At 42.3% G+C, this 15267-nt stretch overlaps 1 protein-coding gene across 2 annotated transcripts in view; it reads left to right on the plus strand.

The window, feature by feature from the left end:
* Nucleotides 1-8507: 8507 nt before the first annotated feature.
* SNX2 (sorting nexin 2) overlaps nucleotides 8508-15267 on the plus strand; it is a 35612-nt gene continuing 28852 nt past the window's right edge. For both annotated transcript variants that reach the window (XM_052778061.1, XM_052778060.1), the window contains exon 1: nucleotides 8508-8664. In XM_052778061.1, coding sequence (XP_052634021.1) covers nucleotides 8557-8664 — 108 coding nt within the window. In that variant the 5' untranslated portion in view covers nucleotides 8508-8556. The remainder of the gene's footprint in view (nucleotides 8665-15267) is intronic.

A 15267-nucleotide genomic window follows, 5' to 3' on the forward strand; every position in this document is an offset into this window, starting at 1 on the left:
AAATGTATATGAAAATGCTAAGGGAGAACCAAAGGGCAGGGGTTTGGAGCTATGTGTTGGATGTGCACGTTCTTAAAATTCCAACAGTGGTCTCAGAGAGATTTATGTTTTCTTACTTTCTGTTTTAAAATCAAAGTGAATTACCTCAAATGAACCACACACAGCAAGCTGAGAGGGGCAACCTATTTTGAAGCACTGAACACCTATGTAACAGCAGACACAATACCTCCCTCCTTTTGCACATACGTAATTCCAGCAGAGGAATGGCTGGAACCCGAAACACCAACCCTCCACAAGCTCTTTGGAGACTCTCGTGACAACTCCCTAGCAATGGCTTCAAAGTCATGACAACATACAAAATACATTGTCTCCAGTGTCTGAAACATAAATAACAAATATTGCTTCTTATCTATCCCAAAGAACTAGTTGCAATGTCACCCTTGCCTTTTAAGCACATTTTATAAATGGATGAATTAGCCAGCACTACAGTTTAATGTTTTAAGAATACAGCTCTTCTTTCAGAAAAGTCCTGTGATCAGTAAAACCTGCTTTTGTTCCTATGGTAACAACAGAAAACTCTCAGCCACCTTAGGATTTAGCAAGGCCCCCATCACTGGGATCCCACAGAACAGGAGTAGGGTGCTGTACGCGAGTATCACAGCCTCTGCTTTGCGCCAAGCAAGCAGGAAAATAATCTTCCTTCCTGCAGGCTCAAGACTTGGCAGAACAATACAGTGCTCCCAAGGTTTATGTTTATGATGGTGTACTGGAGAGGTGGTTACACTGATTTTTGCTGCATGTCACTTCCACTTTCTTCCATGCTGCCATGTTGTCTACCTTCAGGTTTTTGCCATGATTCTCCATAAGGTTCTCACACATGCAAAAAGCTTCCTCTTCATTCACGTTCTCCCCTACTCCCTCCTCAAATCTTCTAAATTAAGATTAGCTGGAGAATTGTAACTCTTTGAAAGAGAAAGACAATATAAACTTTCTTCACCTACCAAGTGATAACACACAACTATTTTGAGCTCTCATCTTACCAAGTCCTACACTAGATGGGGATAGTACTGCTGGCTAAAAGACGTACACTGAGATACAGCTCTGGTTACAGGATTTTTTTAACAAAGTGTGTGCTTTCAGCAGGTGATTTTTTTTATTCTTCTAAGAATGGACATTTGGAAAGGGATTTTGGGTTTGTTTTTTTTCCCCTGAAACTGTTTTCATTACGGTTCTGACCCTAATGTTCTCACTAGATTAAATTTCCCCTGGAGAAATTAGATAAAAATAAATGGTAATGTTAAATTCTCCCCTGGTGAGGCAGAGATGGTAAGAGTTAGGAGGCATTTCTGAGCAGTTCCTAATACAGTACCAGAAACTAGCTGCAGAAAAAGACGATCACCTCTGACCCTGTTTCCCAGCTGAGGAATAGAAAATGGTTCACAGTTGAAGAAACTTGGAATCTGTTAAAGAAAAATGGCATAATAGCTACATGAAACCTTTTCTCCGACTGGAGGGATTTTCAAATGGTAACACTTGATGTGCCACACAGGGATGGCACCAACAGAGACTGTGCACTTACTCATCTCTGAGACTGGGCTGAAGGTCCAGACTTGTTCCCCACACTGTTCTGTTTTTCTAGGTACCCTTGCATTGTCCAGTGTTGGTTGAAAGAAAGAAGACAATTCAAAACATCAATATAAACAGATAGCTCTAAAAAAGGAGTCAAAGAATATGTATTGAAATTAATTGCTACCCAGCAGCTAAGATTGCATATGAATCTTTAAGCAGACTGACCGCTTCTAGTGCTTCTACCTCTAACTGAAAGTCTTAGCAAGTTAGAGAATAGTAAAAAATGGATGTTGACTTTATTGATTTGTTGTCAAAAAATCTTGTAACAATTTATCCCTCATAAAATGAGATAAAATTGATTAATAAAATGCTGTGAATGTTCATACCTTATGTGGGACCAGCTGCAGACTTTACATGATTTCCTTACATTCTCTGAAAGTAGGAAAGCAGGTCAAGACAGCTTTATATTTATAGAAATGTATGAAACTGAGTTATGCATGGATCATGGGCTTGCAGTTACATGACCCAAAAATTTTACTGGGCTGCAGTTGAAACAAATAATTACTTGTCATTTAAGAACGCTTAGCACACTTTAATGTGATTAAGACTATACTCCTCTCTGTGGCCATAAGCAGATGCTTAAAGAAGGGCTTGCTTCAGGCAAGTGCATATGATGCTTCTTCCAAGTACTGTCCCACCTCCAACCATTCTGGGGCTTTTTAGATGCACAGCTTCTCCTTTAGCAAGGAATGTCTCAGGTCTACCACCTACTAACATCCTTATATTTGTTTTCAGCATGACGTCTGTTTTGGGACGCAACTCCTTACGAGCTTTGAGAGACAGTGGTCAGTGAACAGGTGACTGAAGCCCGAAGCAAGTCAGGATATCTCAGAGGTTGCTGTGTGTCTCTTATCAAGTTGCAATGGCCCAGTTTAGATTTAAGGCTAGTAGTGCCAAAATAAAAACACAGCTTTGCTGGAAGGCATTCTTTCCCTTGTGAAGCATAAGCAGTGAAAGACAATCCCAATAGCAGATAAATGCATGTCAAAGTAACCAATATTTCTTGCTTAGTACTCACCTGCCATCAATGCTTATGAAGATGGAAAAAAATTACTATTCTTCTACATCATCTTATTATTGTAATGGGATAAACATACCCAGCTAATGCTACTAGAGCTTTATATTTTAGTGTACTGCAACATTAGATGAACTGGGGAGCAGAAATTCCCATCCCATTAATTGACTGAGGGCACTACCAGTCACTACTCCAAACGTGAATGAAGTTTCTAAGTGGTAAAAGAACTGGCCTCTTTCACATATATAAAAATTATTTTTCTCTAATAAATGAAAAAACCTGACCACTCACTGGCAAAGAATAATACAAAGGTGACAGAACAAATTAATTTTTTGTAAAATATGCAGTTAAATACTCAGATGGAAAGATGGCATATGTTTCACAGAAGAACAATCATCTTGATCTGAAGTGTAATGTTCATTTGGCTGACTGGATGAGTGGGCATATGTGTCAAATGCACAGACTTTGTAAATATTAGCATTTTGTAATTTTTCTTAGGAAGGTTGACTCACTGAGGACCTTTACTGCTGTGTGCAAGTGCAGGCACCACACAGCTTTACTGCTGTGTGCAAGTGCAGGCACTACACAGTATCACATTATTCCTTTTTTAATATTTTATAAATGGGAAAAATCAAATCTCCAAAATTCATCTACTCTAATTCTAAGCACTCTGGTGGTTGTTGTTCCCTCACTGCACTTAGCCATTTTCTTACAATACCTCTTAGTGAGGAAATATTCCTTTAGTATTTCTTGAACAGTTATCTTTTATGACATTTTCATAAGGAAGCTAATGAAACATTATATGTTAAGCTAACATAGAGTAGGTACAAAATTGGTTAGAAAACAAAGTGGAAGACTATTTTTCAGTGATTACCATTTTTATGGAAGGATGCATTGAATGAAAGATGACAGTGGTCTACCATAGGCCTGATATGATTTAATATTCTCATCAGTGATGGAACAGGGAGATTGCATATTGCATTTGCAAGTGATACCAAACAGCTGTAGCATACCAAGAGAATTCAAATGGTCAAAACAGATTGGAGTAAATGTCGGCAAAAATAAAGACAATATTCAGCAGGGAATGTGAGATTTTACTCTGAAGTCTGACTAAACCACTTCATAGATGCAAAATTAGGCCAGTATCAGTTCTGAATATGATCCCAAACTGAAGGAACCCCAACAGCACCATGCTGCTACAAAGTCATACTTCATATGAGGATGTATAACTGGCAGCATAGCGATGGAATTTTAGGTTAGGGATGAGGAATACCTTTTCTGGTGCTAGATAGCAAAGCACTAAAGCAGCTTGCCTGCAGAGGTTTTGGGTCTTCATCGTTGGAGATGTTTAAGAAAAGGTTCAACAAACATTTTCCAGCAGATGGACTAGAAAACCTCCTGTGGCTCCCTGCAGATTCAAACCACAGGGGCTGACCTAGAGCTTGTATAACTCACTATCACTCTCTTCTCCAAAATAGCTTCTTCTTAGTCTTGAGTTTCTTTCAGTTTCATTGATATTTTCATTATTGAAATGACACAATATTGCAGTGGCTATTACATTAGTACAATACTAAGACGGAGTCAGTGAAGTCTGACACATGTAAGAAGTTACAAAAATCTGACATGTTTGATTACAAAACCTTGATTCACATTGCTTAAAACTTTGCCATCTTTATTTTGCATGTAATCTAAGTTGTTTTGGACAGATGGACAGAAGTACATCCAAGCTAAGCAATAAATGGTATATTGCCCACCTCCAAATAACTTCTTGTAACTATTTCACCACTTCAGCACCTCTGTGGCCTGAGCTACGGAAATGATGTGGAGCCCTAACACTGTTGTATTACTCCTTTTAAAAGCCATTTAAAATGGACAAGATTGCAGTCCTCAATGAAACTTGTTTCCAAGTGAGTGATTATGCAGAAGACATTTTTGATTTCCACATCTCCTCTGAAGGGCTGGACTGCAAAGGCTCGCAGAGCTTACAGATGCTGCAGGCAGAAGCAGGAGAGGTATGGTCAAAGCTTTGTGCAGCAGATGTATTGACTTGGAGGAACTGCTGTCTGGTGGGCCAAAACCAGAAATGACCATTTTTGGAGGATTCTCAGCTTCTCTCAAGGCTAATCAAGAAAAAGTGTGGAACTGACAAGGGCTAACAAAAGGAAAGGAAAGGACAGAATAGAGAAGGAAAGAAATAAAAGTTCGCCCCTAAAGATGGGTGTGGGTAAGGCTAGTACTGTGATATTGAGGCTTGCTGCCTAGGTGAAGAAACTGTTGAAATGTTAGGTACTCTAGAAAAAAACAAATCCTAGCTGCCTCAGGTCAGGCATCCAAATCAGTAAACACTTTAGGTTTTAAATTTTCAGTCTCCGCTCATTGCCTGTGTAATGGGCAATATACTCCCACAGGAATATTCTGAAGATAAAATTCATCACTGCCTGTGAAACGCTTAGATTTTGTAGTGACGAGCCTCAGAGAAAAGCTTATGAGGAGACAAATCTTTTTGTCTTCAGAGTAGGGTTGGAACTGCATATATTAAATTAAGTATGGAGCTAACTGTAAGGCAACAATAAGGAAAAACAGTGTCTGTAACTGTGCAGTCAATCTCCTTGGGAAGAAAGCTCCTATAGAAACGTTAGCATGTAACCAGGTAATTAAAGCAGGCACACCACATATACACAAAGGGCTGAAACAAGTTCCACGTGTAAATTTAGCCTTGATGTTTCTACTGTTCATGTTCTTGACTTTGCAACCTTAATATCCTTCTCACGTAGCATTAGAGGTGGCTTTATTGGCTGCAATGGAAGGGGTGGCTGCAGTTTCCGTTAGGATACGTGGGCAGCTTCCTCTCCTCTCCCTTAGATTCTGACTTAGTAGCATGAGGTAGAGTTGACAGCTACTATGTATTTGTTGAGTAACACACATATTAATACCCATATTGACAGGGATGAGGCTTGGCTTTAAACTGAGGGTTTTTTTGCAGTAACACATCACGATCTCATGTGTGATTGGCTTTTTGCAATCATCCTAAGTTTTCCTGCAGCATTAATGGTTTTCCATTTTTTTTCCTTGATTGGCTTTCTCTATTTTGGATTATTTTTCCACCCAGATTTACTAATCCACAGTTTTTCAAACTGAAATCTCAATTAGTTAAAAATCGAGGTCCTGTACTTACCTTTGTATTACTCCTTGACCCCACTGCCACAAAATTATCTGTAAGAGATTTCTGTGGCCACACATCCCAGAAGCATTAGAAAAGTAAGTTAAGAAAACCCCAACCTATAAATACAATGTTACTTTGAATCAGAGGAGCTAAACTCCTTATATACCTTTCTTAATGAGTCACAAAAAAAAAAACCAAAACGCAAACAAAAAAGCAAACCACCACAGCTACCATCTTGTTTGCTCTTCGCTTTATTCTGCTTCTGTAGCATCCTCAACTGGTGTGATAGACGACTACTTTAAGGTATTTGAGAGAGCTGATCTGTAGTCTAGCCACATGAGTGTTGAAAGCATGGGTGTGAATCCTGATGAAGTCAGAAAACTAGTGGAAAACTATTAAACACCTAAGTACTATGCTAGATTAGTACACTTCCCAGAAATCTAAAAAATTTAATACATATCGTATGATCTTTCTAATCACAGCAAATAAAATTATGATGACATAGCTTAACGTATAATGTCAAAGGACACAGAATTGTTACTGAGGTGATTGTATCATAATTTCTAGATGAAGTGTGCACGTGCCAGTTATTTGAAAAGCTTCCAGGAGCAGCATAGCGGAACAGGAATACCACAAGAAATTAGAAAGGCAGTAAGCATGTAATGATAGTGCCATCCACAAAAAATGTAGATGCCGGAGAACTGCACTTCTGGATAGAAAATGTTTGCATATTTTGAATAGCTTTTTTTCAGTTTCTTATTCTGCATTTTTAAATCTTAAAAAGACCTCTGAATGTTATGTAGAGATATACTGAACAGCAATGGGCTGAGTTAAGGAATAGAGTAAATATGTGAATAGAATATATTTCATCTCATAGTCACTGCAGACAACCTTAGCATCACTACTGTTCTATGCTGGAAAATGTCCCATTCCCATGAAACTTAAAAATACTATTCAACGCAGTAAATGACATGCAAGTTATTACAGCTTCTAGTAACAGTGATATTGTATCTATGTTGGTCTCAAAATACGTCTTTTACTCCAGTAGCAGACAACTTTTTTTGACCTGAGGAAAATGAGAAAGCTTGGCTGTTCCTTCTCAATCTACTTCTATATGTCTAAGAAGACAAATTGTTATTTTCAATGGAACTTTTGCTCATAAATCTCCTCTTTTTGATAACTTCTTTGTTATTTGCAAGCAGAAGCTTGGAGTTCCTGAGCCTCAACACAAATTTAGCTCTCCTGAGTGGGAGATTTACAAGGTCTCACTCAAAGCACTGAGGCATGAAATGTCCTCAGATATCAGCGGGTACAATGGACATTCTCTCTTAACTCAGCAGTTCACATATCTGAGGAGAGAGCTCTCCACAATTTCTCATGTCTTGAGCTTGAACCGTACAGGTAAAATTATGTACAGCACTTACATGTTTCTAAGATAACATGTATTTCTGTTACATATTTACAACTTGCTCATGATGTGATTGGCAAGAGGCCAAAGGAAAACAGTACGTAAGACTGTATTCTTTCCATTTAGCCTTTACTAGGCACTCTGCAAACACTAGAGAGGTGCCACCCTTGCCCCAGAGAGCTTATGGTCTGTAGAAACAGACTCATTCTTTCTATGTGAAGAGTGCTGTCCCCACTAGAGACAGTTTAGAAATTAACTTCAACACAGCAAACATTAACAAAGTCCTCACAAAGCATGAGCATGCCGAGCGGATGAAACCTGTGGTTTATCAATGTGGAAGATCAAGATAGTTTTTGAAACTTGTATTCAATATAGGAGAAGCAACAATAACAGCTCAAATCAAGTGTAAGTGCCCTAGGTAATGCTTACTATATAGACAGTGTTGACATCCGAATTGAGCTTTTTTAAAATGAGTATTAGAACTTAGAATTTTGAAAGAATTGGTATCATTTGTGAGCTAACTCACAAATGGAGGGAGGGAAGAAAAGCAATTCGGAAATAGTAACTTAGGGAACGGGCCAGCAAACACTTTATTTGCACGAGACGTTACTTCAGTGGTCGTCAATAGTACCGCACCTGACCAAACGACTGCAAGAGTGGGGCATAACACTTCTAATCCTCACTCCCTAAGATCTCATCTGAAACAGTGTGATGAGTGGTTTCCTCACGGAAAACCTGTTCTTAATTCAATGACTGACACGAGATGGAACATCAAATTTCTTGGAAGTTCCTCCCAACGCCGTAGTGCAGGGCAGGGGGTGGAGGGTCGCAATGGCGCCAGCGTCAGTCAGTCACGCCGCGCCGGCTCCTCGCGAAAGTGGGACAAGGTAAAACGCCCCGCAAGGTTTCAGTGGGGGGGCGGCAGCTTCCCCTCCAGCGGGGGCTTCCCCAGGCTTTGTTCCCAGCAGACACCTCACGTCCAAGGCTCACGGCTACCTCAGGCTGCACCCACGCCACCCCGCTGCAGGCAGGGGGACCCCCGGGACAGCCAGCTTTCCACGCCGGCGGGTAAAGCACAGACACGCGTGGACGCTGCCTCCCTGGGACGCAGGCTTTGAGGGGTTCCGCAGACAGCGACCGACTTCGCGGAACTATTTCACGGCGACGGCGGGCCCCGCTGCCCCGGGAAAGGGAATCTCCCGTCCTCCCGCCACCGCCCCCCCCCCCCCCGGCCCCGCTCGCTCGCTCCCGCCGCCTGCCGTGCCCCTCCAGTCACGTGGCTGCAGGGGGCGGTGCGGCTGTCACGTGAGCGCGGGGCTGGCGGCAGGGCTGGAAGGGAAGATGGCGGCGGAGAGGGAGCCCCCGCCGCTGGGGGAGGCGCGGCCCGCCGACTTCGAGGAGCTGGAGGAAGGCGAGGACCTCTTTACCAGCACCGTGTCCACCCTGGAGGTGAGAGCCCGCCCGTCCACCGCGGGGCCCGAACGCCGCGGCCGCGCCGGCGCCCGCCGGGCCCTCCCTTTCCCGCCAGGCCGCAGGTGCCGCGCTCCTGGCCGGGGCCCCCGGCCCTGACCGGCCCGGCCCCCGGCTGCGGCCCCGCCGCCTGCCTCTGTTCCGGTAGCGGCGACTCCTCGGCGCTTCCCTCCCGGCGGGCGAGTGGCCTCGGCCCCGCGGGGGCTCGGTGGTCCCCCTCAGGTCTTCTCCTGCCAAAAGAAACCCGAAACTCTTTCTCCAAGTACCGCTGTGCCAGGTCGCCGCTTTCCTTCGTCTTACCCCCTTCTCGTACAGCCGGGCAAATAAATATTTCCACCTTTCCTCTTCACACGACGCCAGTTTCGCTGGTCCTGTCCCCCCCCCCCCCCGCCCCCTTAGCCCTTGTGTGGATTGATAACAACCCATTTTCTGTCCGAGGCTTCACCCCCTTCCCGTTTGCCAAAAAAAAAAAAAAAACTTGCAGAAACTTCTTAATTCTCTCTAAGCCTTCTGCCGCCGGAGCCGGCGCAGCGCGGGGCTGCCGGAGGCTGAGCCTGCCGTCGCCGGGCGGCCGGTGACTGCCCCGCCGCGCCGCCCCGCCTGCCGCCGGTGCCCCCCCCACGCCCTGCCGCCGCCGCCTCCGAGCAGGAGGGGCCGTTACGGGCGGCTGAAGGCAGGAGGCATGCATGCGTGCAAGGCGTTGTGAAACGTGCAGTTGGTCAGAGAAAACAGAGTCTGGAAGGTCTGAAAACTGGGGGTGAGCACATCTCCAAACCGTGGTTGCTTTCCGTGCGTGCGAGGCAAAAAAAACCAAACCAAAAACTGGAACAACTGAATGCGTAAATAGGTCCTCGTTCTGAAAAATGCTTCTGCGTTCATTCACTACAGCGGGAGCTTTTCTTGCTGAGTTGTTGTGGTCATGTTTCACCTGTGTGTTTTACCAGTACCTTGTGGAACAACTTTGTTCTTCCTGTGTGCAGCTGCCCTTTTAAAAAGAAAATTGTTCCTGTTCCTCTTTTCCTGAAGAGTTTCCTGTCCCTGACCTTTACAGTAATTGGATCAGTGCGTGGTTCTTTGTTTTACGCTGGCTGTTGCTTGTCATTAACAAAAAAGGCCAGTATACAAAGAGGCTCTTAAATGTATTTTAAAGTCACTTGCCTTCTCTCGAGTCACTTTTTTTTTTTCTTTTTATTGATGCATAATCTGTGCATTGGTAGAAAAAGATCTGTGGAAATATGCTGTGAAGGAATAGCAAATGATGTGAACCTGCAGTTGACAAGAATTGTATCAAAAGATTTCTGTGTATCTCTGTGTGATACAGTGTGTGTTATTGGAGTCGTGGTCTCTTCGCTAAGAAAGGCTGCAGTATAACATAAACAAATGTCTTTACTGATGTGGTCTGGAATTAAAGCTGCAAGAGAGAAGATAGATTTAGAGTTTAAATCACAGTTACAATGAGAAGTCCTCATCTTAATGATTAAAAATGTTTACTGAAAACTCCTCTAACTGCAAAAACTGGCAAAGAAATGCACTTTGGTTTGGGTGGTTTCGCTGACAGTTATGTTGTGCTGCTTTGTGTTTGCAGAGAGTCTATTTGAAAGAAAGTAGCTAAGTAGAAAGGGGAAGCGTCTTTGCTTAAAGAGAAGCTTTGAAAAGCTTTGTCAGTAAAGCTTTTTTTGATGTCTAATCAGCTACAGCATTTAGGGAAGAGCCTTAATCTCGTGATTTTCCTGCAAATTTGGAAGGAAGAGATCCTAAAAATTGAACTTCTCACTAGCTTGAATGTAGATTATTTAACTCAAGTGTATAGGACACCTTAGTCCAGAGAAGAACAGTTATCTCTTGGTGTGGGCCTAATTAAACTTCTGTCTTGAGTGTTGTTTTAGTCCTGTAAATATTCATGAAGTAGCTGTTACTAAATGGCAATGGAAGTTCTATAGTAACAACAGAATGGCATCCTGCTTTTCATAGTTGATCACGTATTTGTTTGCTGATACCAGAGGAGAGAGCATGGCAAAGGACGGTGAGGTCCAAAGCCAACTTAGATGAAGGCTATGGTACTTTGAAAGGGTTCCCAACTGGTTTATCTTGGAGCTGTCCATTTGCTTTTTGCATGATTAATTTCAGCCCCCCTCCTATTTTTTCTTGTTTTCATTCTCTTTGCAGCTCACAAAAGGCTGTTCCTTCCTTACCTATGATTTTGTTGTGCAGTAGAGAAGCTACAAGATTTCTAACATGTCTTCCAAGTAGCTTCCATGTTAATGAAGTCTCCATTTAGAAAACACATGCTAACTCATCTAAGTTTCATCTGACAAAATACAAGTTCAGTGTATATTATGAACAGCAAATATGAAATATTTAAATACAGGAAGGCTGACTGACTTCGGTGGCTTATCTGTATAATGAAATGGAGAATATTGTTTATTTCAAGTTGAATTCTCTGATGCAAAGAAAAAGAAGCTGGAGTTTTAACTTTCTTTGTGCACGTACTAAAAGTTAGTGACTTAAATTAAATCCTCTTAATTCTAGAATGTAAAACACACTGAGCTGTAATACCTGGCATTTCTGGGATGCGGTGAGAACACGTTTTAGGACTTGAAAACTTGTTGGATGTACGAGAATGAGAATGCTTCCCTTTCTGTGAACGTAGGGCACCTATGAACTCTGGGCACCTGGCTGAGCAGCAGCTTGTCTGAGCTGGTGGGGTGCTTATTTCCTCATCAGATACCCACAGTGCCTAAGAGCAGTAGAAGGATTGTTTGGTTTTCGTTGTGCCAACCATATTGTAATGTCTGGAGGACTGCTTCCATTAAATTCATGGTCACTGAGTGGTCTGCCTTTAGCTGTCAGAGTTGCTTTCATCAATGAGAACAGCTGGACTGAATCAGAAAAATAGTCTCAGCCAAGACTGCATTTACAACGATACTCAGTGGTGGATGCCATGTGAAGAATATTGCTGATGATTGTATGTATGTGCTGGTAGTCACCTGCAGTGCTCTCTCAGATACCAGTTTTTTGTAGCTCAGGGACCTCCTGAGCCCTAGGTAGCATTACAATACTAATAATCTTCCAAGGACTTACCTACTTGCTGAATTTTTAAGTGCATGGGGTTTTGGTTTGGTTTGGGGTTTTTTGTTTCAAAAAAAAAAAAAAGTGTCTATGACACGCGCAACAAGAAGTTCTGGAAGTTAACTGTGCATTATGAGAAGAATCGTCCTGTTACAAGTTTGTAATCAACAATTTGCTGATTTGCTGTCCATGTCCTCTGCCGCTCTTAGGAGGGACCACAAACAACTGTATGAAAGTCACTTTTGGCAACATATATGAAAAAAGAGTATGTTAGATTTTCTGAAAAATTGCATGTTTAGTGTTACTCTCATTTCATCATTTCCCCCTCCTCCTTGCCCTAGTCTGTTTCTCTGCCACCTTCCTTGTTGCACCACTTCTTACTTCATTTCCCCTAAACTTCTCATTTCTGTACTGTCTGTCTCTGTTTTGTAAAGCAGGTGTTGAGTGAACATGTAGCTAAGCTGCCACATATTCATTTCAACTGGTATTTATATTCCTGGGTTTTTTTCTAATGGAAGAATACATGGAGGCACTTGAAACCAATCAGTAAGCAGTAGATGTGGTAATCTATCAAGGACTGTCATTTAGGGCAGGGTGTGTATATAATCTCATTGCCAGTTTATCAGTTGATGTCAAAGATCTGCAACATGCATTTGGTTTTTGCACAGAAGGCAAAACATTAGATAGACACAGAAGTCCAGATGTCTTTAATGATATCCATTGAATTTAACAGTGACAATTATAGAGGAAGCAGTAAAGATCCCGTTGGAATATCTGAGTGGAAAATATTAAGTCCTTCAACACTGTACTCTACCTCTGCACAAAACTAACTCTGTATCCAAGATTGATTGGTGTAATTCTACTGGAAATGTGTGTCTTGTTCCTTGGTGTTAAATCCAGGCTGTAATGGAAGTACATAGGCATTCGTTCTAGTGTGATTGCTTGCGTCCTCTTACTTTCTGCTGAAAATGTTACTGTCCTGCTGTTGAGTCTGTTCTCTCTGCCCATGCTGTGATGTGTGAGCTTCTGTAACCCTATTTCAGACAATGAGCCTGGTTAACTTGAACAATTAGAATAGTATGCTGGTTAGCTTTTGTCAGCCTATTATTGTGTTCTGACCGAAGGAGGCTAGGAGGGGTTCAGACAAGTAGTTCAACTGGTTTGGGGGGGACTCTACTATTAAGAGAAGAGAGGATGTCCAAGCATCTAGGGCTGTAATTTCAGCCAACAGAAAATGTGAAAAGTTGTTCTTGTTTCTTCCTAAGTCAAAGCTATAAAACAGTTATTGCCGCTGAATGTAATGCACAATAAAAGAGGAGAAAATTGAGCTTGTTATTGCCCTTGCAAATTGGAATGGGCCCATAGACTTCTCACCAGAAACTTGTTTTCTAGGAAACAAGTAAAGCAGGATCCTGACTGCCCTGCATATCTGAATGTCGTGGCCATTGGGTATCTTGGTTGTTGGATGCTTCACCTGACTTACTTTCAGCTCAGGAGTCTCTCAGAAATTTCACAGGCCAGTACCTTTCAGGAAATGGACATGTTTGTGACATTTCGTGAATTGTTGGCGTCAAGTCAGTTTAAAATTTCTAAACAGCTATGCCATCCATGTGTGTCTGGGCCATGAGGTTTTTTGTTAGGCACATCTTCCATTTCTTGTCTGATACTCAGATTTTCACTGCGCTAACTACTAACTCTTCTAACAGCTATTTTAATCACCTTTTTAGCTGTACTTCGCAGAGATAAGAGAGCAAAGTTGGGGTCCTGTCTTTTAGCTTGCACCTGTAGTAGGGTGTAACTGGAATAGCTTAATATGTTAGTAGTTGTTTGGGTGCATGGGTGCTTTTTTTGAGAGGCTGAATAGTACTCTCTGACCCACTGACCATGTAAAATAATCAGATTATTAGGAATTAATTGACTGTAGTTTCTGATACATTCAGAGCTGTGGCTTTCTGGGTTTTCATAGTTCCCTGAGGACTATGTCTGTTCTGAAGATAACTTTTGAAGATAATGAACTGAACTTTGTTGCAAAACTCTTAAAAACAAGCTGATGGTGTGTTCAGACCAGTAATGATTTTTAATAAGTTTCTACACATTATCTTTTTCATATAAAACCCCAACTGTCTGTGAAATTATTTAACCCCATCCTTAATTTATCTTGTTTGAGAATGACAGCTGTTTAAAAATACCAAAGAGCCACTGAAAAATTAATAGGCCAGGAAATACCTTATTCAGCTGTCAGCTTGTTGCAGTTGAACTCCAGCTGGCAGCTGAGCCCTGCACAGCCGCTCACTCACTCCCCCCTGCAGGATGGGGGAGAGAATTGGAAGAGTAAAAGTCAGAAAACTTGCAGGTTAAGATAAAGAAAACTTAACAGGTAAAGAAAAAGCTGCGCACGCAAGCACTATATAATGAATTCATTCACTTCTTCCCATTGGCAGGCAGCTGTTCAGCCATCTCCAGGAAAGCAGGGCTTCACCACACGTAATGGTTACTTGGGAAGACAAATGCCATGAACTCCAAATATCCTCTCCATCCTCCTTCTTCCTCACAGCTTTTATTGCTGAGCATGGTGTTACATGGTATGGGATATTCCTTTGGTCAGTTGGGGTCAGCTGTCCTGGCTGTGTCCCCTCCCAGATTCTTGTCCTCCCCCAGCCTTCTCACTGCAGGGCAGTGAGAAACAGAGAAGGCCTTCATGCTGTGTAAGCACTGATCAGTAATAAATAACTAAAACATCCCTGTGTTGTCAACACTGTGCGCTCACAAATCCAAACTGTGGAACTATACAAGCCATTATGAAGAAAATCTATCCCAGCCAAAACCAGTACACAGCTGAAAGGGTATTTCAAAGGAAAGACATTTTACTTGTAAATCAACTAATATCTCCTATTCTTAAAAACAGAACTTGAATTTTATAACAAATATAAATTTGTTATATCTTCATAAAACAAATAACACACAGACAGAACTTCTGTTTCACTGGAAATCTTTCTGAAAGAGTTACTTCTAGACTTTGTGTCTTGTATACAAATTATACCAGCTGCATGAATAAGCTTTGCCTCTTGAGCTTTCTGAGGTGCTCCTAAGGTCTGAGTCCTTTCCTTTTGCAAGTATCCTCCAGTTGTGGTTTGTGGAAATGGAGGTATGTGAAATTTGGAGAAAGCCATCTGTAACTGGTACGTTAATGACAGCTGTGAAGCCAGGTATCCAGAGAAGAATTATTGGCTTTCTTTAACCGTACCAATGGACAGTATCTTTCCCATGTTTTGGGTTTGTGTGGTGGGGTTTTGGTAGTGGGGGAGGGGCTGCAAGGGTGGCTCCTGTGAGAAGCTGCTAGAAGCTTCCCTGGCTCCAAGTCGGACCTGCCTCTGGCCAAGGCCGAGCCCATCAGCGACGGTGGCAGCGCCTCTGGGAGAACAGATTTAAGAAGGGGAACCAGTAGTGAGTAGTGGAATTGGAATGTGAGAGGAGCCCCTGTGCAGACACCGAGGTCAGTGAAGAAGGAGGGGA

The sequence above is a fragment of the Harpia harpyja genome, chromosome Z (assembly GCF_026419915.1).
Source record: "Harpia harpyja isolate bHarHar1 chromosome Z, bHarHar1 primary haplotype, whole genome shotgun sequence".
In the NCBI taxonomy this organism is placed as follows: Eukaryota; Metazoa; Chordata; class Aves; order Accipitriformes; family Accipitridae; genus Harpia; species Harpia harpyja.